Source organism: Pleurodeles waltl, chromosome 1_2 (assembly GCF_031143425.1).
Source record: "Pleurodeles waltl isolate 20211129_DDA chromosome 1_2, aPleWal1.hap1.20221129, whole genome shotgun sequence".
Taxonomy (NCBI): Eukaryota; Metazoa; Chordata; class Amphibia; order Caudata; family Salamandridae; genus Pleurodeles; species Pleurodeles waltl.
The window spans coordinates 1,123,347,184-1,123,373,279 of record NC_090437.1 but is presented as its reverse complement, the minus strand read 5'-3'; the positions used below and the strand labels follow the sequence as shown (position 1 = coordinate 1,123,373,279).

General features: G+C 41.2%; 1 protein-coding gene across 1 annotated transcript in view; it reads right to left on the bottom strand.

Moving 5' to 3' along the window:
• TAPT1 (transmembrane anterior posterior transformation 1) overlaps positions 1 to 26,096 on the bottom strand; it is a 272,524-nt gene that overhangs the window by 190,820 nt on the left and 55,608 nt on the right. Inside the window, exon 4 of the mRNA XM_069202339.1 lies at positions 122 to 284. Within this exon, the coding sequence (XP_069058440.1) occupies positions 122 to 284 (163 nt within the window). The remainder of the gene's footprint in view (positions 1 to 121; positions 285 to 26,096) is intronic.

The window sequence follows — 26,096 nt, the reverse complement described above, 5'->3', positions numbered from 1 at the left end:
GGCAAGGGAGTGGCTGCAGAGGCAGCAAGGGATGTAGCTGTTTAGGTTTTTAGACACCTTTTAGTTTCCTTATGCATAATGTGCTAGTCACGTGGCCTATTCTCACATGGGGTACACTCACCTCTAGCATGTTGTAGATTATATACAGCTTTATCACAGACTGTCCTCTTATAAGATGGTACATCATAGAGTAGTCGACATAGTGCATCATGAAATAGCAGAGTATCAGAATAACTCCTTTCATAATGTCGCACACCTGAGCTGGCTGAAGAATCCGCCTGTTACTGAAAGAGAGTAGAGAGAGGATTACAAATAAGTTCGTTTTTTTTTCTCCAAACAGTTACATATAATTCTTCATAGATAGAGGTGTCAGAAATTATCGAGTGACAACTCCGACTGATCTATTTTTTCATACACAATGATAAATCCTACAATCCTTTAAATTAAGACTGGTCTGGCTTTTGAGTAGCTAAATCACTGAATTACATTAAGAAACAGATATTAAGTAAAGCTTAAATTATTTTTATCATACTTCGGTATTTTACATATAGTGATCAGAGTTGGAGTGCTTGCATCTGTGATTTGAGCCACAGGAAAGCACTTAAGCAGGTTACGGTCTGTCAATCGTGCATATATAATTTAGAAGGTGCAAATCAAATTGGGTTCCAGGCTGAGGGGACCCAGTAATAACTAGTAAATACCACGTGAGAGTGGTGCAACCAGTCTATACAAAAAGAAGTAAAAAAGAAACATTATAAAAACACCAACACAAATAACGTCAGGTTACTCATTTGGGCAAAAAGAACCTGTTCAATGCTGGGAGATATTTTGCCCCTGCTTATAGAACATAAAAGATTGGTTCTACTGAGAAAAACTGAGAAAATACCTATGTTTGGCTGTGATTTGCAATCACAACGGGTGTACAGGAAAAAAGTCACTACAGTTGCTCTGATATATCCTGCATACCTGGTATTAAAAACAGTACTGACCCCTAAATCACCTATTGTTAATGTGGGCTCCAAGCCTATCTGCAAGACAGTTTGGATGACTGTATTCGCTGCAAACAACAATAATAGCAAGGACCTCTTAATACTAGAGCCATTTGGTAGCTTCAGAGGGGTGATGAGGACTGCCTACGATTATATTCATGTGGTATGTTCAAGCACGCTGCTTATGCGCTGTCCATGGGACGCTCTCCTGTGACATACCCGCTGGATTCCACTGTATCCGCCATCTTTTTCAATCTTTTCATGGAGTACCTTTGGATTCTACTCACTGATAACAGCATACAAATTCACCAATACACTAATAAACCAATGACTCACAGTTCTACTTGAAAGTCTCCTATCCTCCATTTATCCGTCTCAAACTCTGATTGCACATGATCTAGACCTGAAAATCTAGCACCTACCTTTCTGTTTTTCAACATATTTTATTGAAGAGACCTTGCAATCAGACCACACAGATATCCACTCCGAGCTATATTTCCTGACAATTATAAGCATTTTTCACAGTCTGTGCAGTTACATTCAGATCATTGCACACCTGATTGGGTTAACAGTATACCTCGATTACATGACGATTATCATGGTCCAGCAAAGCAGGTATGGATCAATCATGATGCCCTAGTGCCTCATTGTGTTCTCGCACAGGAACATTCATACAGTACAAGGCTGATATGTTGTGTGTGTGCCATATTCCTCATGGGCTGCTTTAAGCTCATACTCGCTGCACAGAACTACTGCTCGACTTAAAGTGGGCCTTTCATCGGACTTCCGAGTGAGGTCTGTTAGGGCTGTGTCCCACACCTCCAATGCAGCCTGCTTGGAGGTTTTTGTGGTTACGTCAAGTAGTAGGAGTGACTTTATTCCAGTACCTAGACATAGAGGGTGTGGAATGAGGCCTCTCCATAGCATTCGAGAGCTGGAGGGATGACTAATGTTAAAAGGAACTCCAAAGTGATCGGCACATGCCAATGATCAGCTGGGGCATACACTGGGATCAGCAAGGATGCTGGACAGAAGGGTTTGAGCAAAGAGGAGCTGAAAAAAATCCACAGCTTGGCAGGAATGGAGCCAGAAAGTGTACTAGGGTAACTGCTATGGAGGTAAGGGCAATGATTTTGGTAAAAGAGTCCAGGGACGAAGAGAGACTGAGGTATAAATAGATTGCTTATGGATTATAGCAGAGTCACAGCCCAATTAGTGCGGGTGGTCAATATGGAGTAGTTTATGGTCAATATGGAGTATTTTATAGTCAAGATCGAGTGTGTTATAGTCCGATAAGACAAAAAGCACAACATCCAGGGCTAAACTCCCATGAAAGCAGCACTCTGTGATAAAGAGAATATCAGTGTCATTTAAGTGTAATCCTTAGACAGTAAGCAAAGATTTAAAATGCAGCAAGAAAGACAGATGGGATAAGTGGCGGGTGACTGGCTAGAGCAGAAAAGAAGAGGGAGTAAAGTGAATGTGAAAGACAGGCACTGGGGTGGGGCTGAACAATTCAGTGAGGTGGGGGAGTTCTGCTACACAACAGCTCCAAGCTGACATAGCCGAAACTAAAATAAAAGAAAACCAGTGAGTAAACCTAAAAACTAGCTGGAGCTTAGTCAATTCCTGCTGCGAGTTCAAGTTTCCCTGCGCCCAGTGGCTGCTGAGAAATTAAAAACAAATTCAAGCTAAGGTCCAAAACTTGTAAATCAGCTAATTAAAGGACAAATGTAAAATAATTTGTGATGCACATAAACTGAAATAATTTAACAAAAGGAGCAGGGCTGTGAGGCCAGGTTTTAAAAGAAAATGGAAAGCAAAAGTTGTGAAAATTAATTAAAATTTAAAGTACGGAGGCGCACAAGAGAAAGGTTTTAACCCTGCAGGAGAATCAGCAGTTAACCTGGCTGCACAAAAGCTTAACAGCACAGAGAATCCCCTTAAATGTAGTCTGTTTACAGTGTGATGTTCATAGCATTAACCCCAGCAGGAACGAGATGAACAAGCTGCAGGGCTGACTACCAACTCACTACAACACTTTAAAATAAGGCTTGTCGCTGTAATTCACTTTTTCTACTGCAGTGACCACATTCTATAATATCTTTTCTCAGTCTTACATTGGAGATCATTCGTAAATGTGATAAACACTTGAACGTGCAACCGCAACACCAGGTTTTAGTAGCTGGAGTTCTCAGACACTTCGGATGTAAAATTGCCCTTCCAGCTTTCCTCAGGAGAAATTATACACTATAAAAACTCACTAATATGAGAGAAAATACCCACTAAGAAGGACCACACTGAATATAGAGAAAGTAGGAGGGAATGTAGACCAAGTAAGAGAGGACATTCAGGCCTTCATTTTTCTAATGCTAGTCGTTGAAACTGCTCGATAATCGAATGGTTGTCTAGCGGGACGTAAAAAAGTACACAATAGGTAGTTTGTAGCATAGTACTATATTTCAGAGCAGCGGATCCTTTCTTCTAGTTTCATGAACTCCACATGCGCTGTGCTTTTGTTGTACAGAATATAATGTCATGCTATTATCTGTCAACTCCATTATATCAAAGATACGAGTGAACCACCGATATGGTCAAATCACGTAAGTGTTTGAGCTGGTCGTCAGTTTGGATGGGTGTCATTACACTTAGAACATTATTTAGTTGCAAACTGAAACTCAAAAATACAAACATGGAGTGCAAATTATTCACTTGACACCACTTCCATGTTGCAGTATTGAAGGTCACATGGTAAGATGTTTGTTAAAATAATCAGTAAAGGAGTGGAAGGGGAGTAAGGGCAGGGGAGGGGGGTTGGAAGGGGAGTAAGGGCAGGGGAGGGGGGGTTGGAAGGGAGTGACTTCAGCGTCATTCAAGTTGGCGGCAGATCCCTGAGCTCACCTACCAGAGCAGCAGATCCCTTCTTCTAGTTTCAGGGAATCCACAAGTACTGTGCTTTTGTTGTGCAGAATAGAACGTCACGCTATTATTTTTCAGCTCCGCTCTATTAAAGATACAGATCAACCACCAATATGATTAAGTCACAAAAGGGTTTGAGCTGATTGTCAGTTCGGAAGGGTGTCATGAGACTTAGAATGTTATTTATATGCAAACTGAAACTCAAAAATACAAACATGAGTGCACATTATTCACTTGACACCACTTCCATGTTGCAGTATTGATGGTGCCAATGTCAGATGTTTGTTAAAATAATCACTAAAGGTGAGGGGGGGGGGGGCAGGAAGTGTGAGGGAAGTGGCTTCCGTGCTGTTCAAGCTGGTGGCAGGTCCATGAGCTCCGGCACACTGCGGAGCTTACCTACCGTTTAAAATCAGCTTCTGATCTGAGCACACCTCTCCCTGGCATGCCGTCCAGCTCTACCTAACGTCCCTGATGTGGCAATCTTGGGGTTGCCGTTTTTAAAGCTGCGTCATGCTCTAGTGCAGTAGTGGTGATTTCTGGCAAGGCGTTAGCGCCGGCATTTTGTCACCTGCTATAATAATAATGGAGTTACAATTATCAGCAAGCTTTACTTTGCTATTGTGCAATACATGAGGGTCAGGTTTAACTGGGTATTAAACTATAAAAAGTTAAAAATGTTAAGAATAATGGCATTAATCTGCACCCATCAACCATCAGTATCACATTCAGTAGGTATAACCTGTAATTTCAATGTTTTATGGCAGAGAAAAGCAACACTATCTTTACCATCAATAGAAGGAACAAAATCTGACTAACCCATTGTTGTTTCAGTTTAACTGACTCAACAGTATTACAGCGGGTTTCTTGTAAAAAGGCAATGTGAGTTTAGCTTGGATAAATGAGAAAATATCTTTTGTCTTTTGACCAGGTGCCCAAGCCCTGGAACATTGCATGAGATAAAGTTAAACATATTGCATACACGAGAATAAGGGTACAGGAATATGGGTGACAATCTATTAAAAAAAAAAAAAAGAAATCTGCACATCAACAGCACAGTACTTGTGGATTCCCTGAAACTAGAAGAAAGGATCCGCTGCTCTAGTAGGTGAGCTCAGGGATCTGCCGCCAACTTGAGCGACGCTGAAGCCACTCCCTTCCAACTCCCCCCCCCCCTAGTCCCCCACCACTTCTTTACTGCTAATTTTAACAAACGTCTTACCATGTGACCATCAAATAAAAATCAAGAGGACAATGCTGGTACATAATCGGATATAAAAATGGAGCCTATTTCAGAGGATTGTATTGTATCAATCAGGAATTTTGAAACTAAAATATAATCAGTTCTATGATGTACATTAGAAAAAAGTAAATTCAAATTTATAAGGATTGCGAGTTTTCCAAACATCAGACAGTGGCCAAATGGAATACCTTAAGAGATTTGTCAGAGTTAATTTTGCATTTACTCTTTCTATCTGTAAAGAGATCCAACCATTGGTTAAAGCATTGTCCTCTTGAATTTTCTAATAATGATTCCACAACTGGCAGATGGAGATTCAATAACTGCCTCCTATCTGAAAAACAATTCATAACTGAGAGAATAACATGTTTTTCAATGTAACTAATCTACTGACATATCCATTATTAATAATTGGGATGCTTTTAAGGCATTCTTTGGGGATTTTACCATAGCTTACTCTGCTAGGAGGAAATAAAGATTGAATTCTCAATATCTCCTTCTAGTCCAACACATTAGGAAGCTTTTTTTTGTTTTTTTTCCAATTTATTTTTATTTTTTTCACCAGGATGGAGTAACACCAAAACAGAACAAGATACATTGTCACTTTCAGAAAGAGAAACAAAACAAAATCAGCCAGGTTTTTCTAAGAAATAATCCCCCCAGATCAGAGAGAACTTTTTAGCGCTACTTACTCTGCTAGCATATCTCATCTCCTGAACCCTGATTTGCATCATCTTACAACGCCATTCTTGACTAGCAGGAGACAGCTCAGAACGCCAATTTCTCAACAGAAGAGACCTGGCAACCGCAGTGGCTATAAATACGAGCTTCTCCCATCTAGAAGAGAGCCTTGCCTCAGGATCGTAGCCCAAGCTCATTAACCGAATGCTGAGAGATATGGATACCGGTGCCATAGTTGTTAACATCACAAAAAATTCCCTCCCAGAATCCCTGTATACTTCGGCATGTCGCAATCACATGGATCCAGCCTGCCACTCCTACTTCCTTACAGCGAAAACACATATCGGGAGAGCCAGTCCCCATGCGAGATAGGGCCTGCGGGGTCCGATACACATTAGGAAGCTTGAACATGCCTACTTTACCTCCAAATCTTCCTCGATGATGCATGACCTGAACATAGCCAAATCTGATCTTAAACTTGGTAATGTTTATGTCTGCAACATTTTACATAAAGTCAAATAAAAATTCCATGGTGGTTAAAATTAAGCTGGTAAGGGGACGTAGCTTAGCGCCGATCGAGTCGGTCGAGCGTTATGCTGCTCCCGGCCAAACTCCGCCATCCGGCGAGAAAACAGCCCAGATTCTCCTCTAAGTACTAGGTGAAATCAAACCACCGTCCTTCTGCCTATTTCTGCAGTGTCCTTATTGAAGGACCGTGGATTGCACTGTTCCGATAGACGACTGGAGCAGCGGGACGATGACCTAAGATGGCGGCTCACACGGGAAAAGTCAGTCGAATATAGCCCTGGAGCGATATATGGCCATCTGGCCACTCCAGAAAATGAGTGCTGGCTAGTGAGGACCAGCGTGCGGGACCCAAGAGATTTCAGAACTAGGACGGTGGATGGCAGCGCCGTAGGAGAGAGCGCGGCCAGCAAAGATCACCCGACAGCCACCAGTACCGGACCTGCGTGAGCAGCACACAGAAAGCTCCCAACTGAGTGAGTAGCACAGCAGCGGAAATAGTAGAGGTCCCAACAGAGCAAAGTGCACAGAGGACTCGCTGAGGCTAGATGGGACTTGGGTGGGAGCCTCCACCACACGTACCTCCACTTCTTACCTGAAGACAACAGTACAGCACCGCCAGCAGTGCGGGGTCACTGCCTGTGTGAGTGCGGGGGTAAAGGTCCTTGGTGCGTGACAACTGTCTCTCCCAAATCAGAGTGATGGAGCACGGCGGCCCCTGTGGCCCCGAATAGGCCTCACCAAAGCGCCACCCATCGTTTAAAGACATGGAATCTTAATCACAATACTGATGATGCAATATCAAAGAGTGCTCACCTCCTACCACGATTGGAAAGACTGGTGGTAATGCTTGCAAAGGTACCTACTGTGCAGTAGCTCACTGAGCCTGTCAATGGCCATCCTTGAGTAGTATACACAGGAATTGCCCCTAGAGAGCCAATTGGGGGATTTTGAAAGCTGTGGTGACCGCTGGGCCTGGAAAAGACTGCTGGAACCTGGTGCTAGTTGGGTTAACTGACAACCTTTATCTCCCCTCCCTCATGCTAACTGAGCACACCAGTACATCACCACAAGCAGAGCTACCTAGCTAGTGCTATTCAACCATGGGGGTCGATACGTCCTACTGACATTTACCTCTTTGTGTCAAACGTCATGCACTTGGTACTTCCTAACGTGGCACTCCAAAGGCTCAGCAGTTGATCAAAAAATGGGCAGAACCTCAAAAAAGAAACTGACAGTGAACCCTTGCTCCTCTCCAGGCATCCCTGATGCTACAATGGATGATGCAACAGCAAGAACAGATCCCTTGTCCACAGGGCAACAGGGAGCCACCCAGGATACCATCCTGTAGGCTACAGTTGCCTCAAGGGAGGCACCTCAACTGAAAATAGACATGGTGGCTATATATATTGGACTGTTGTGGGACGATCACCGTCAATGGGCCGAAAGGGTCACAGCCGCTGAGCATACACTAGAAGGGACCACACTTGAAATGGTATTATTGAAAGACCGGATGACAAAAGTGGCGAGCAGAGTAAATATACTTGAAACTAGAGCTGAAGAAGCAGAAAACAGTGCTCAGAGGAATAACACCCGCATTACTGGCCTGGCCAAGTGCATCGAAGGTTCACCATGCAATATGGTTGCCTTTCTGGAGCAACGGCTTCGAGACAACATGGGTCCAGAAGGCCTGTTTCAATAGTATGCACCATAGTGCGCTCATAGGGTCCCTGCCCGCCGTCATTGCCCGGGGAAGCACCCAGACCTGTAGTAGGCAAATTACTACATTATACAGATTGTGATCATCTCCTGGGACAGACCAGAAAAAGAAGGAACATATTCATGAAGAACCAAAAACTTTTTCCCAGGTTTCACCAGAGAGGTCCAGAAACAGCGTAATTTCTTGATGCCAAGAGACACCTTCGAGAGTTGGGAATAACCTATGTGATGCTATTCCCTCTGTGTATGTGAGTAGCCTTTGATAATGATGTGCATTTCTTCACCTCTTGTCAGCAGCTCTGGAACTGGATAAATAGCTTGTCTAAGACCGAGGGGGGGTAAGAGGGGCGGAGAACTCACGAACTGGTAGCCAGAGAGCGCCCCATAGACCACTCTGAAAGAAAACGAGGAAGAGTACCAGGGTTGTCCCATCCCACTCCCAAGCTTTACGGGGAAAAAAGGAAAGTAGTGGAAGTGGTTGCAGCTATCAGTGGTGTTGGTACAGGCCTCCATCGCGTTAGGGAAAGGAGGAACCTGGAGACACTAATTTTGATCAAGCATCAAATTCCATGACCCGCTCCAGAAACTCACTACCAATAATTACACCTGTATGTCAGATGAGATTATTTGATTATGTCAGGAGGATGTTTGAGACTAGAAGTAGTGATTTTTTTTTTTCATGAAATGCCCACTAACAGTGTTTACACTCTCTCTACGGATTGACTACGCAAATTGTGGGCATAACTGTTCTGTTTATTGCCTGCGTGGTGTGATGTGACACCGGATGGCAGCGTGGCTTAGCAGGTCGATACTTGACAATAGCAGGAGTTTTTGCCCCTAACTCAGATCGGGGGAGGATGGGGGAGGGAGTCCTAAAAGATCTGTCCCGGGTTTTGGCCCCAAATGCGACACATGACATACTGGTGGGAGGAGACTACAACTGTGTTGCATACACAATCCTGACAGATCTCACCCTCCTCTGAGCGATTCCCTGGCCCACCGACTAGCACAAACATTCAAGGAGTGGCAGCAAAACTGGGTGTTATTGGATTCCTGGAGAGGAATGCATACTGGGGTCAGAGATTACTCCTTTTACATGACCTGCACATACATCTCTATACCTTTTGGTGCTCCCGGTGGTTCACAGGAATGCTCATCATACTGAATATCTATGTTACCCAATCTCTTATCACAACCCAATCCTGCTATCTCTGGCTTGGCACAGGGAATGCCCACATATACCCAACTGACGCTTATGGCCTGAGCACTGGAAAACCCCATGTTTTTACACACCATGAGGAAAGCAATTAAAAATTATTTTGCGGATGACATTGCCACAGCTACCTCGCGCCACTCATCAAATGGAATGCGTTTAAAGCCTTTATCAGGGGACAATGTATAGCTGAAATGGTAGGAGTATGGCGTACGCTGGTAAGAAAGGTGGAAGCACATGAGAGGACGCTGCTCAACCTGGAATTCGCTCGCCCTAGGCATCCTGAATTTAAATAACTTCTGGATGCCCGAGAGCGACTAGCAGTTCAAATGGAAAAACTCTGCTGCTTTGACCAACGCACATATATGGTAAGGGCTCATGCTCAGCGGGGCAAGGCGCGGACTGTGTCAGCATGGTTGACTAACCCAGCATCTGGGGAATCATTGATCCTGGACATATAGTCGGAATCAGGGGAATATATCAACAATAGATTTACCAGGTACTACACAGCAATATATGCTCCTTCAGCTGTGCAACCTCCTCAATTAATGGGGGACTACGTCGGCTCAGCAGCCCTCCCAACACTTACTTGAGAGGAAACTGAGGGCTTGGGAAGCATCATCACAATGCAGAAAATACAAGGGGCTACTAAATCTGTGGCACATAGGAAAGTTCCAGGGACCAACAGTTTACCCATGGAATTCTATGTGGCCCATACGTGTGAGTTGGCGCCACAACTGGTAACCCTGTAAGAAACAACCTGAGACGTAGGGCACCTGCCTGCAACTACTGGCGAGACACTGGTGGTTCCATTTTGAAACCAGGACGTCCACCCCATGATGTCCGGGCATACTGCCCTTGGTCCATACTAAATATGGACTATAAAATCCTCTGCTGAATCTTAGCCACACACCTTCTTCCCTATACAGGGAGTGCAGAATTATTAGGCAAATGAGTATTTTGACCACATCATCCTCTTTATGCATGTTGTCTTACTCCAAGCTGTATAGGCTCGAAAGCCTACTACCAATTAAGCATATTAGGTGATGTGCATCTCTGTAATGAGAAGGGGTGTGGTCTAATGACATCAACACCCTATATCAGGTGTGCATAATTATTAGGCAACTTCCTTTCCTTTGGCAAAATGGGTCAAAAGAAGGACTTGACAGGCTCAGAAAAGTCAAAAATAGTGAGATATCTTGCAGAGGGATGCAGCACTCTTAAAATTGCAAAGCTTCTGAAGCGTGATCATCGAACAATCAAGCGTTTCATTCAAAATAGTCAACAGGGTCGCAAGAAGCGTGTGGAAAAACCAAGGCGCAAAATAACTGCCCATGAACTGAGAAAAGTCAAGCGTGCAGCTGTCACGATGCCACTTGCCACCAGTTTGGCCATATTTCAGAGCTGCAACATCACTGGAGTGCCCAAAAGCACAAGGTGTGCAATACTCAGAGACATGGCCAAGGTAAGAAAGGCTGAAAGACGACCACCACTGAACAAGACACACAAGCTGAAACGTCAAGACTGGGCCAAGAAATATCTCAAGACTGATTTTTCTAAGGTTTTATGAACTGATGAAATGAGAGTGAGTCTTGATGGGCCAGATGGATGGGCCCGTGGCTGGATTGGTAAAGGGCAGAGAGCTCCAGTCCGACTCAGACGCCAGCAAGGTGGAGGTGGAGTACTGGTTTGGGCTGGTATCATCAAAGATGAGCTTGTGGGGCCTTTTCGGCTTGAGGATGGAGTCAAGCTCAACTCCCAGTCCTACTGCCAGTTCCTGGAAGACACCTTCTTCAAGCAGTGGTACAGGAAGAAGTCTGCATCCTTCAAGAAAAACATGATTTTCATGCAGGACAATGCTCCATCACACGCGTCCAAGTACTCCACAGCGTGGCTGGCAAGAAAGGGTATAAAAGAAGGAAATCTAATGACATGGCCTCCTTGTTCACCTGATCTGAACCCCATTGAGAACCTGTGGTCCATCATCAAATGTGAGATTTACAAGGAGGGAAAACAGTACACCTCTCTGAACAGTGTCTGGCAGGCTGTGGTTGCTGCTGCACGCAATGTTGATGGTGAACAGATCAAAACACTGACAGAATCCATGGATGGCAGGCTTTTGAGTGTCCTTGCAAAGAAAGGTGGCTATATTGGTCACTGATTTGTTTTTGTTTTGTTTTTGAATGTCAGAAATGTATATTTGTGAATGTTGAGATGTTATATTGGTTTCATTGGTAATGATAAATAATTGAAATGGGTATATATTTTTTTTTGTTAAGTTGCCTAATAATTATGCACAGTGATAGTCACCTGCACACACAGATATCCCCCTAACATAGCTAAAACTAAAAACAAACTAAAAACTACTTCCAAAAATATTCAGTTTTGATATTAATGAGTTTTTTGGGTTCATTGAGAACATGGTTGTTGTTCAATAATAAAATTAATCCTCAAAAATACAACTTGCCTAATAATTCTGCACTCCCTGTATGCCTCAGCTAATACACGCAGACCAAGCTGGATTTATTTCTAAACGCAGCATAGCAACAAACATTCATTGAGGCAGATATCCCTGACAAGCACAATGCAGTAGTAATGACTGTACCGAAAAAGCTTTTGATAGTCTTCGATGGGACTTCTTATACCACACAATGCTACAACTGGGCTTCAGACAGGGGTTTGTGTGATGGATTAAATTACTACATTCGGCACCCACTGTCCATGTCAGAACTGGTAAATGCATTTCTGAATCGTATGTGGTGGGACGGGGCACCAGACAGGATTGCTATCTATTCCCACTGTTATTTACCATTGCCGTTAAACCATTTGCCAGCAAGGCCAGACTAAGTACTTCCTTTCGGAGGCTTGAAATTAAGGGCAAATTACACCACATAGCCTTTTAGCTGATGACATGCTATTTTTTCTGCACAATATAAATGAAGACCTACCAGAGACAATAGCACTCAGAGCGATTTGGTAGAATATCAGGCAAAAGTCATACCGTTACCCCTTATGTAAGGCCCTGCCCACCGGAACTCCTTGGATTGACCTGGGAAGGTTCATGCCTGAAATACCTAAGGGTCGGGATTTACCATAGTCCCCTCAACCCTACTGGAGGGTAACATTGGAACAGCCATTAGAGGGTTCAACACCAATGCAGACTTCTGGAAAGCTTTACCTCTCTCTGCAGCTGGCAGGATAGCAGTAGCTAATATTGTAGCACTCCCTAGACTGTTGTATTTTTGTTCCACTCTTCCAATTATTATTCCCTGACAGGTTTTTCTGCACCTTAATTCCCTGCTGATTTACCTTATATGGGGGATGGGTAGGTGTAGAGTAGCACTGACTAAACTGCAACGTTCGACCGTGGAAATAAGCCTTGCAGCACCAGACTTTGAGGTACATTATTTTGTGGCACAACTGCAATGGTTTAATCAGCGGCTAGCTTCTAGACTGAGACATGAGGGGGAACTGGAAGTGGAGAGGTTACTCCAGATCCTCTTGAGCCCTGAGTGATCACTTCGAGAAAGAACGATGGCCCTTAAAGTAGTTGGCTGCTGCTGGCTGCGCTGTCTCCAATGCACCAGGTCCAACAGACCCTATTCACCTGATATCTTGTTGAGAGGACTAGCACAACTTGCAAGGGGGCATGAGCTCAGAGGCTTGGCAGATGGGACGCAATATTTGGTCACACGGGTGGGCAAATTCTATTGTGAAAGGGAACTACTGTCATTTGACGATTTCTCCACAATATTTGATATATGCTTGCTAACTATTTGAAAATAAAAAAGAGAGTAAGACTATCAACTCCATCATGAATGAACTTAATTCCACTTGATCTCCAACCCTGATAACTTCACCATCTTTCAGTCCTTTATAAATCATTATATACAGAGGATACCACCCCTTCTGCACCCAATACACAACACCGTATTGATGGTCTTCCTAAGCCTTTACCCCGTACACACATATTAGCTGAGTTAGAAGCTGACATTACACTCCCAAGAGGTTTTAAAAGCAATCGAATCCCTAAAAAGAGCTAAGGCACCTGGTCAAGATGGGTTCTACGGTGGGGGAGACTTGATACCATTAAAATAATGATTGTTCCTCAGTCACGTATACGGTCTCTATGTTACCCATTAAAATCCCTAACTAACACTTTGAACATTGACTTAACTTGTAAAAAATTTATATGGAATAAAAGGTGCCACGCATAATCCTCTCAAAACTCAAACAACTAAAATTTGAAAGGGGGAGGAAGTATTATTCCCCGAGTTTAAGCTTTACCATTCCTCTTTTTTAATGTGACAATTTCATGGTATGATTAATGATTTTCAAGATAATCCTATTCCACAACGGATTACATATGAAAGACCTTTATTGAGCAACTTTTCCTTTAAAGATCTCATTCATATGTCTAACTGTACTTTTATATAAAATAAAACATTTTTAAATATTCATAACATTTACCTCATACATTATTTTCTGCTAATTTTAATTTTCACCAATGTTTTTTTATATTCCTCAACTTGGCCCAAAAAAATTCTTGAGTTTCGCAATAGATCTTTATACTTTAAACATTGGAAGGAGAAGGGTATTATGTTTGCTTACCAATTTGTGAAAGACAAACCAACTGTATCTTTTGAATACTTACAACTAAACTATCAGATACCTGAATCCTTTTCAAAGGAACGTAACGTAATTTTCTCTTCTCTTCATTGTTTTTCCCCACAAAGCAATTGTACCCTGACGTACGTGCATCTGTACTTACAACACCTTTAGATGCAGTCTGCCATGGCCACTACAAAACATCAATATCACCTGCTATTATTAGAACCAAAAATTCTCCTGAATTATTATAGGAAGCGGATCTCTCTCGTTTTCTGCACAATTCTAGGACAAAATTTGCCTTAAGATATTCAATATTTCTAAGGCTGATCACATTACAAAGTCCTTCATTGTTATTTATAACAGAGCTGTTATTACAACAGAATGTATGTCTAAATTTGACTCATCAGCTTCTCCATTATGCTGGTTCTGCTCTAAATATAATTGTTCTCTAACATGTTATAAAATTGATCTCATGGTACTAATTTCTGGACCTCAATTTGATCTAAATGCTTAAGGATTTTTCAATGTAATGTACCGCTTACCCTACAAAATGTTTTCTTAGGTTGTTTATCATCTAGTTTTGAACATTTATCTCCCAAACCTCTATTGTTTGATTTCTTTACTGCACTTGCTTTTAAAGTAATACTTTCTTGCTAGAAAGATGTTTTTAAAATATCTGTATTAACATGGTGGAATTTCATATGTGATGAACACAGAATGCATTCTGTATCTTCATTATCTTTACATCAGATGATTAAATCCGATTTATACTGGATACCCTTTACTTGTCTATTGATTTCATCAATCTTAATTTATTTCTCGTTTCTTCCTTTCTTTCTCTATTCTTTCTCTTTTCTATCCTTTCTCGTGTCTTCTTCCTATTTTCATTTTAGATAAAATGATTTGCATGTTTTTCTTCTTATACTTGCAATACTTTTAATTGGAACTTAGCCATTACAAATGTTAACTTATTCTGTTATTGCTGCTTACATGCTCAATAAACATTTAACAAAAAAAAAAGACTCACTAAAAGATCAAATGTTGTGTTTTGATTATATAAAGCACATTTCTGCAGTATTTGCATATTTCTCACTTTTTCTATACAGAGAGAAGCTGTATTCATGATCAAACCACCGGAAACAATTTCAGCCTATGTCTGAACATGTTCAGAGTTCAGAAATAACTTAAATCATCAAGCCTCAGTTTTCATTTTTTACTGTATACTTATTACAAGCATTGAACTTCTATTGAAGTACTTTTATCACATGCCACAGATTAAGTGTTTTGCCCAGTATCACACAAATGTAGTCAAATGGTTAAGCTAACATGGTTAATGCTAAAAGGCATGGTCTATGTCAATAATATGGCATAGTGAGTTAATTACTTGCCACTGAGATCTGCAGGCCATCGGTTCAAATCTCGGCAAGGTCAACTCAGGTGTTCATTCTTTCAGATGTAACAAATTCAGTGTGATTAAAATAGCTTATACTAGCACCTGCAGTGTGCAGCACTTAAAATGGCATGAGTGCTGCATGGAGTTCTGTCTACAGAGCAGGTTGTCTTAATAAAAAAATCTCAAGTTGATATTGGTTCCAAAATCATCCGTGAGGATGCCACAGGGGAATCCAAAGGACTCCTACCAGATAGGCACGTTTGAAGAGAAGATCCTCTTTTGTAAACAAGAAAGGGACTGAACAGAGAACGATTGCCAATAGCAGCAGGTGAGATTGTTCTTTGTAGGTAGATCCACTGGAATGGGCTGCATTCCAGGAAAAGGAAACAAGTTTACTGGAGTATTCAGGGTCTTTTCAATATAAGTTCCCACCGTTAAACCTATTACACCACGTTATGGGATAGGCAGTGCAAGCATCAATATGGTAATTAGCTTCAGATTAATAAAATAACCCAGGGAGCTGGATGTAGCCTTGTGACTCCCATTTTAGAGGAGGAAAAGCCTGAATCTCCATGTCAGGTTTTGGAGGCGGGTGCCTCCACTCTTTCTCAGTGGTAATATGTACCCACCTCCCCTTTTTAACACCACTGGGGAAAATCTTTTGAATATTTTGCTCAGAAGTGAGGGCTATTGAGTGGGCTGGCGAAGGTTCGCTCATTCCAGGTTAGATTAGTAACTATCCTCTCAAAATGTTCTATCTATGAAATTTCGTAGGTAAAGCAAAGGTTCTGTCTAGCCGTTGAAGTAATTGAACGCAGGTTTGCATCTATACTTCACAAGCATAGAAAGCATAGAAGGAAACATATGAAGGTGACAAATCAAATCCTGCATAAGAAGGAGTCTAAAGGAAGAAGGCAGGATATAAAACTAAATTCTGTATTCACTTTCTACCCTACCCTATCAGACACTTCCCCTCGAGTCTAATGATTCTTGTCTGAATACAGCTAATAGAATAGTATGGAAAAAGGCATCCAGATTAGCACAGAAAGTAGCCATTAATTCATTAGTAAGATGGCTGGGTCTCATGGCCTAACTCAGGCCCAACTTCAACTTTCTGTGTGAGGAGCCTAACCAAGTACCACTGAAAGCCTCTTCTGCCAGTTCTATTGACATGTACCATCTAAACTACTGTGCTCTGTGTGATTAGGAACAATTTCCTTAAACATTAGAAGAGCCTGGAAAAAAATATATATATATCAACATTCATTGCCTGAATGTGTCCCCTTGAGGAGGTAGAAACAGACAGACAGACAGATGCTCAGGAAGGCACCCCCGTTCCCCAAACTCCAGAGGATGCTTTGTCTTGAGATGCTGTGGACAACAAGAGGAATTGTGTTCTGTCCGGATCCTAACCCAGTATCAACGTGCCTGTGTGCAGAGGCACATAGCATGTTCAAGCCATAAGTTAAGTCTTCAGCCTCTTTGGACTGCGCTTCTGAAAGTTAGGAGATGCAGCTGAAATTCAACTAAACAAGAACATTTAGAATTGTTTTCTCTCCAATGTGATTTTTGGCAAGATCACCGACCGTATCAGAGACTGTGACAGCGGTGAGTAAAACCTGACGGAAGTGACCAAAGGCTCACAGAGCATTGTCTTAAATTCAGTCCTTGCATTTTTTAATATGTTTAATCTTCATCTGAGATGTTGAGTGATCAATTTTAAATGAGGTAATCTCCTTCCAATTTAACCAGTACTTCCATTTTCACTGACGTAATCTTCTGACGCCATTATGTTTACCTCTAATGAAAGCTCAGAGGAACTTAACTTTGTTGTTGCTCAATTTTAAATCTACAACGCAACTCAAAAGGTAAAATACCTGGTTACAGCAAGTGTCAGGACAACACCTCAGGGCAAAGGAATGCCATGGAAGCCGCATGTTTCAAAGCCTCAGATCAAGCTATGCAGAGCTTATTGCAGGTGTGTGCCAGCAGTATGCCCCCTAGCATTGTGGTAGATGAAAGTCTTTGCATTTGTCAGTTTCATTTTTCCAAACTTCATTTTAAGCAATTTTCAGGTAATCTCCTAGCATCAAGACATTTCCCTTTTATTAAAGCTCTTCAGTGGAGTCTGCAATAGGTTCTCTAAGCACTGTCTGTATGCTATGAACAATTCATGTTTATGTCTTCAATAATATCATAGAGACTGAAAAGAATGCACAATCTTCTACAGAAAACCACTGCAAGTTACAATTGAAACTGGAAGGTAAATGGCATTCCAAAAACATCCTATTGAAACCTCCAACCTGGGGGTGCAAGCATATCAATCCTCAAATGGATGAAAGGTTCAAGAACAATAAGTATGCACAACCATTCTTTGGGATTGGCAAAAAGACCTCACTCTCAAAGTACTCTGGCTATTAAAATGGTCACCACCAATCCAACAAGCACTATAATCACAATTCTGTGAGGTGCCTCAAGGAAGCATTTCAGGGACAAACAGAATAGCAATGGCTCTGTAAAGATCCTGCTATACCTATTGAAAGAGACGGCTCACCCAAAATTCAAGTCAGAGAGAGCCAAACATAGGGGGGAACCCTGGCTTTTTTAATCCATATTACAACTTGACTGTTACCCCTTATTCAATACATTACTCACTTTCTTTGGAGAACCTAGGAATGGCGTTAAACACCAGATAACCGAGATAAGAGACTCTGGCAATGCTAGAGTGAGGCAGATATCTCCAACTCAAATTTGCTGACAATCCAAGTCTGGATGAGGTGGGGGCATCCATGTACACCACACTTCCACAAGTTGTTTGCACAAATGGTGTGGTGAATTTTCTCTAATAGGTTTGCCAAGCAGGCAGCATCAATATGTGTGGTGCACTAGCCAAAAATGTCAACAGAGTCTATCAACACAAATATTCACAGATGGAGGTGCTCTCATTCTCAACTTGATTCTGAAGAACTCTAGACTCACAGGACTGAGAACAAAAATGGAGGCTAGAGTCCGTGCTCCTAGATAGGCCGAATGTCACCATACTTGCAACTCTGCTTCTACTGATAACCCACAAATTTGGACACTGTTGTAAGGCCACTCTGGATTCAACTTTTGCAGTTAAGAAGGTTGTATCACAATAACCAAAGCAGTAAATAAAAGCTGACATCAATAGGCAGGGGTATCTTTGTCTCTTCTGGTATGAGCAGCAGAGGTGTACCAGACTTTCTGATGAGCTGTTCGCATTTTGGGTATGATCCAGCTAAAATAACATTCTTTGAGCTGGATCATACCCTCATTATTAGCCGTCAGACTTTACCATTTATTGGCCTAGGTAACTTATCAGTGGAGGTAGCTGGGAGAAAGGTCTCTTAATGATCCTCTTCCTTGTGCGGGGAGTCGTGTCATAAGGCTAACGAGCCAACTGTTTTTCGGAGTGGGACAATGGATGCATGTCTATAAAAGGTGGGCTTGCTTTGGTATTAAGGACTGGCATGAGGAAGACTCAATCAGAGTAATGGGATTACTGGTGAGTAGCAAACGCAAACGATAACCTGTTTGCAGATGTCATGTATTCATTCACATTTGAAGAGCAATCTCAGGCTATGGATGACCATTAAAATCATCTTTAGAGAACATCACTCGCTGGCTGATGGCCACTTCTCTATAGATGATCATATTTCTTCTATTAGCATCAATAACTATAAACATGTTTCTAAAGTTATGTTGTACTTTACACCTTCCATGTCCCTTTCTCCCAGTCTAACACGGGAACTTCACAGGGGTTAGTGAAATTAGTTAACTTTTTTTAATTAAAAAAAAAAAACACACTTTCATAGCAATTTCATGCAAATACCCTTAAGACAAGATTTTTTTTTTGGCTCCCATTACATCTCTTTTTTTCATGCAAGAGCAGACACAACTTAAAACAAGCATTGTTTAAGCCAATACGTTGCGCCTATAAGATGTACTGACTTAATGTCAGTTAGTTATGTTGTATAGAATGTCTTGGCATGAAATGGTATGTTATGGCCTGCTATTGTAGAACATGGTATGTCCTATTATTCTATAGTATAGCATGGTATGGATTGCCATTGTATTGTATGGTACTGTATGGTGTGTCATTCTATAGTATGGCATGGTATTGTTTGTCATGGTATGGTCTGCCATTGTATATCATATGGTATGTGTGGTTATTGTATAGTGTAGTCTGTCATAGAATGTCTTGCCACTGCCTAGTATTATATGGTATGATCAGGCCTGTTACTATATAGTATGGTATGGTCTGTCACTATAAGGTATGCTGTGATATTGGCTGTCATTGTATGGTGCGGTATGGTAAGGCATGGCTTGCCATTATATAGTGTGGTATGGTATTGTGTCGTGATAGGGTATGGCTTGTCATTGAATAGTATAATATGGGCTATCATTGTTTGGTATGGCATGGCATGGCATGGCCTGACATATAGTATGGTATGGCCTGTCATTGTATTGTATAGTATGGTATGTGTGGTGAGGTATGGTATGGCCTGTGACTATAGTATAGTATGTTCTGTTATGGTATGGCCTGTCACTGTATAGTACAGTATGGTGTGGTTTATCATGCTATGGTATGGCTTGACATTTTATACTATGGTATGGACTACAATTGTATAGTATAGTAGGTTATGACTGGTTGTTGAATATGATATGATGTGGCTTGCAATTGTATGGTATAGTATGGTATGGCATTTTTGGAAGCCATTACATTGTGTTTTAAAGATATAATTGTCATGCTACTTCAAATTGGTAGAAAGGACAAAATGTACATGCTTCCAAAGAATAGGTACGCAAAATTTGGGATATGCAACAAAACTTTAGTAGGAGGAGAAAAGCAAAGCAAAAAGCAGGAGGAGTGTGGCCAGAAAAAACAAATAATAAAATTAAAAAACATAAAGGCTCAATTGTTTAGAAATTAAACAAACTTTATCGGCCTGAAAAGTAACAGATGGTCTGCAAAAGTAGAAGGCGAGCCCTAGAACGACCAGGCATGTTTAATAAATGTGCACAAAGGCAACTGTTTGCTTTGGTTTTACATAATTGTAAAAGTGCACCAAATAGAGTTTGTAGAAATGAAGAAAAAAAAACAAGGTACCAGAAGTGGATTACAAGAGTTGGTACCTTTGACAGTGGGGTTTAGCAATACTCTACATTAGCTGTTTTAGAAGCGCACCATTCTCCATACAGAAAGGAAAGCTGTGGAAGTTCTGCTTATCTGTGTGATGAACTGGTCTGAACAAGAGGAAAGGAGGAGTAAAGGACATCCAACTGATTCCCTGCAGTTCTTTGGAGTGTGTGTGACGAATTTAAAGAAGATGAAACCAAACTCTCCCTAGTCTTGTAGCAAGATCGCAAAAACTAAACCAGCTTCCGCTGACCAAAAAAATGAAAAGAAATGAGGGTGACAATGAGGCCAACAAATTGTAAGCAATGGGTTTGAAGCCCTTTTTACGTTTTTCTTATTTAAGATAACAAAATGTCTCACAAGTGACAGCACATGCGCTGTCTCAGGAGACACCGAAAAAGCCACAAAAGATAACAGCAAGAGACTAGTTCAACCACAAGATCTCAACAATGTATTTTCTGCACAAACCAGACTTCTGCCGGTAAAAAATAACATGAAAACACATACTGCAAAATGTATCTACATTATACCTACGCCTAGAATGTGTGCTGGCTACTCACAGGCATACATAATATGCAGTGTGAAGGTCTGCACAAGGGTCATCCTGTACAGGCCACTTATGCCATCACAGATCATGCGGTCAGTTTTAAACTGACTTACCATCCCTAATATTTACTCACACTCCTAGCAGAACCACTCATTTCAAATCATATGGTGTTCGTTTCTTATGCAGAGCTATTATAAATTAAGCCCCACGGGCTTTCAGTACCTTTGTCAGCCAGTGAACGCACAGCTTCTACAGTATATGAAACACGGGCATAATCTATTTAAAATGTTACTGTTTCCCAAGGGAACCTTTAATCTTATTTCACATGTTTGAACTCCTCTGAGCTGAGTGCATCTGCTGTCCTCTTCTTTGCTCTACGTTTAACATCAGGTTACCACTCAAACATGAGGAATTTGCATAATACTGCCATCTAATGTGTATTTTAAACAGCTTAGTCAACAAATAAAGTGAACAAACTGGCAATGCCTAAGGTCTGGCTTATGAAGTAAAGTGCCTTATGTGCCACTCATGGATTTAGACATGCATGAAGTTTTAATACATGCACTCATCTTTGTATTCATGCATCCATCCACTGATTCATTCTTCTTAAACTTTCTGACGCAACCACAATAAAACACTTACTCCAGAAAACATGCAAGAAAACTAAAGCATCAGAGTAAAAAAAGAAAAAGAAAACGGAGCTGTCTAAACTTGGTAGGCGTATTCATTCAGTAACAAACCTATACATGGAAGTTGGTGTTTGCCTTTCAGTGTTATTGTACATGATCCATGGTTGTTTTAAAGTTCCACCATGGCCACCACGTTTAACACAAACACACTGATCATAGTACAATATCACCCTTTAAATGAAAACACTCTAGAATGGTCGCCTGGTTTAGAGGACGTGGCCCAGCTGCATGCAGTGCAATGCAGAAGAAATGAATGCCAAGCAAGGGGCCAGTTAGTACTGCCATGGAAGCCATAGCATCCTTGTAACAGAAATTGATATAAAAAGAAAGGAAGCAAAGAAATTGAACTATAAAAGTAGAAAACTGAAAACTAAAGGACTGGCCAACCAGCCCTGGTACTGAAGCACACTCATTTTCAGGAGGACATGTTATCAGCAGTGCTTGAAATGGCAAAATTGAAGTGCACGTACTCTGTGCCAGAGTACCTGCTTGTTTCAGAGAAGTGCTGGTACTCTCCAATTAAAAGTATTACGTTTTCCTTGAGATGTGCCAGTACTCTCCCTCTCAAAATAAAAAAGTGCTGGTACTCAGTACTGGACAGTACCGGCCCATTTAAAGCACTGGTTATGATAAAATGCTGCCATCCGCAGGGCAATAGAGCCAGTTACTGACGTGGACTTAACGAACCCCACTGCAGTACGCTATCATTGATAAAAAAAGTGTAAATTACATTATGACATAACTAGCAGAAGAGGGCTGACCCAAAGAGCCTCTATGTATCTATGGATATATATTTATATATACATTACCTACTGGCGATTGCCAGGAGGTAGTTATAGTTAGAACCAACTTTTCACATAGACAAAGAGTTTCTTGTTTTGCTAATAACTTTGCCTAGTTCTGCGTGGAACGTTTCAGGGTGATTCGTCAAGTGGGGGGGGAATAAGGAGAGGGGGTCCCAAAAAACATTTTCTCCATTCTGTCTCTATGTGGATTTTGCCTCCTTTAGACACAGTTACAGCCCAAACCGCTGAATGGATTTAGACCATATTTGGCAGGGAGCTAGGTCTTGGCCCGCAGATCATGCTTTTTGTGATTTGGTGTAAATTCGTTCAGTAGATTCAGAGTTATTTTAGGTTAAAATTATAAATATATTGAGAGACAGATTATCCGCGGATCCATGGGAAAAACAAGGCTCTGATTGGCTGGCTGCAACCTGACTGAAAAGTTGTGACCGTCATTTTGTTTATTGCATCAGTTGGGGGTGGGAAAAGGAGGGTGCAAAACCATATCAGGGGTCAGGATACAGGTATCCTTACCCTATAGGACACATTAGGGACCCCTCATGGGCAAACAACTGCTCTTTTTTTTTTTCTGTCTGATCCGCAGATCCACCGTGGGCTCAGCATGGCCCCCTATGTAAATCTGAAGTGGATCCACGGTTCCAGAGAAAAATGGGGGGGAAAAAAACACCCACTGCATCCAGCACCATGAGGCCATGCGCAGCTTGGGTTTAGGTGCATGCAGGAGTTGGCCGCAGGACACGGCTGTAGGTGCTAGTTATATTAATGTGCGTGCTAAAAAAAACATCGAAATTCCGTGAAAAAACAAAGGTTTCAGGGATGTTTTAGTTAGGTTCTGAATTTACTTGCACAAAACCATAGAAATTCAGCCGTTATACTTATGGTTAACTCAAGTATCTATAACTTGCGTCCTCACCATGCACAGGTAATATTCCCACATATTACATCATTGATGACAGCTTCTATGGCATCATTTATATTATCACTGCAATATTTACAATATAAGTATTGATGAGAAAACTGTGCATTGTGGGGGCACGAGTTAATGTTACCTTAGGGAGCAAGTTTACTTGAGTTAACCATAACTATAACTCATGAATTTCTAGTTTTTTTTGTGTGTTTTTTTTCTTTTTTTGCAACTAAATTCAGAAACTAACTATAACATTCCTGTAAAATTTGTTTTTTAGTGAATTTATATATGGATGTATGCATTCCTTATTTCCAAGATCCTGGCAGGTAGCTAAGCCTATTGGATCTTCCAAAGGAATTCCAGAAATAATTACAGTACACATTTTCTACCTCAAGAATATTTCAAAGTGGTTAAGCAACACCAACATCCTTCCCTACACAAAGATAATCTGCGAGACTTAATGTAACAGAAACCCTAAATGCAGGCTTTAACATGGTGAAAAGAAACAATCCACCTTTAAAGGCCTATTAGCTTTAACATATGTTACATAATAAATAAATCAGGCCTATTGCCTTTGTCAATCATTGGATTGTCACCACAACCAACTCAGGCCTACTGTAACTGAGCTTATGCTTTCCCACAACACAACCATAAGGCATATAGTCATAAAATTACAAAAGTATACGTAATTAGAGTTGGCAACACAATATAAAAATCCCTCCAAACATACCCTAATAAGGATTACCACAGTGGAAATCTTCTATTCCCATGGTTTGTTTGGGTGGGTCGCCAACAACAAAACCCTTGCCTATTGTGGTAATCTGCATGATTCTGTGTAACAGAATGCCTTTTTCCATTCTTTAGCACAATGTAATAACAACCCAACCTTTAAATCCTATGGACTTTAACATGTGCTTTACATAAGTAATTCAGGTCTACTTGCTTTGTCGAAACGTTTCATTACAAACATATCATATCCAAGGAATCTGGCATAACATTTCCCAGTGAACTGCTATTACCTATTGCCTTCATCACTGGCTTGATAATATAACCAACATGGGCCTACTGCAGTGTGCATAAGCTGGTAATCATGCCTACAGGTACAAAACTACAAATCTGGACAAAAGTGCAGTAGGCAAAACAATATACAATCCCTCTCAATACAGCCTAGCAAATATCATCACAGTGAAAAGCTTCTACTCCCAAGGTTTTTATCAAAGTGGGTGACCAACACCAAATCCCTTGCCTAGTATGGTAACTGCGATTAAATTTAACAAAATAGCTGTCTATGCCTGCAGCAGAGTTTAATAAAAACTCACTGATAGAACCCAATTGGCTTTAAGAAACGCTTGTCACAATAAACAAGTCAGGCTTACTGCATTTGACATAACTTTTCAAAAACTTTTAAATGGCATCTGGCATAACGTTTCCCACCGCACTGTAGCTGTTATTACTGGCTTTTCACCTTGATCATCTCTAGCCCACTGTACTTAACTAAAGCTTTCCCACATTCCCAATTGCAAATTTATGCAAAGCTACCACTGAAGACAAAATACTAGCCCTCCTAAGAAGGAGTCATATAAGGCACATTTCTACACCCGTGGTTTGTCAGAGGGTCTAACAGCACCACAGCCTTTGGCTACCACAGAAATTTGCGAGACACAGTGCAACACAATACCTATCTATGGGCTTTAATAATTAGTAATGCCATTGCACCCTTAATGCCGATTGACTTTAACACGTTTCCCACAATAAATATGTTGGGTGCCCTGCCTTTATTGCAACTTTTCATAACAATCAGGTCAATGATTTTTATCTTTGGCTTGTCACCATTGCCAATTAAGATCTACTGTAAGGGGGATACCGCTGTATTCCAAGGCAACCATCATGTGTACTGTAATAAAATTACAAATATGTACAAAGTTACAACTGTCAAACTATAAAATACCTCCTAAGACAGCCTAATAATTATTATCACAATACACATCTTTTACCCCCTACAGTTTTGTTTGAGTGAACCTACACACAATGCCTATCACTGTGTAATAACAATCCATCCTTAAAGCCTATTGCGTTTGTCATAAGTTTTCATAACGAACAGTGAAAACCTACGGAATCTGGCACACTTTCCCCATTGACCCGATAAGACCTACTGCCTTTACCACTGGCTCGACTGGCTGGTTCACATAAACAGGCAACCATTATAAGATTACAAATTTGAAGGAAAATAGAATTTACCAAACAATATACACCCACTCTCAATAGGGTCTACCAAGAATCGTCATAGTGAAATATCCATGGTTTGTCAAAGTGGGTGGCCAACCCCAAAGCCCTTGCCTATTACAGGCCTATAAATACTTGCCTATAGCCTGTAACACAACGTGATGGCCTACTTATTTAGACCTATTGACTTTAACAAATACTTTACATAATAAATAGCACTGGTCCAATGACTTTGTCATAACTTTTTAGAAAAAGCAGATGAGACCTGCGTTCGGATACAATTCATCCCAGTGCACCAATCAGGCCTATAACTTGTCACCAGAACAAACCTTGAGCACATTGTTTTGGGTGTAAGCTTTTACCCAAGATCATCATCAGGTATAGTCATAAAATTACAAAATCATAGTTGTCTTAACCAAAACAGTATCTGTCCAACATGAATTCGCACGGAGCGTGTATTCTATATCAACAGT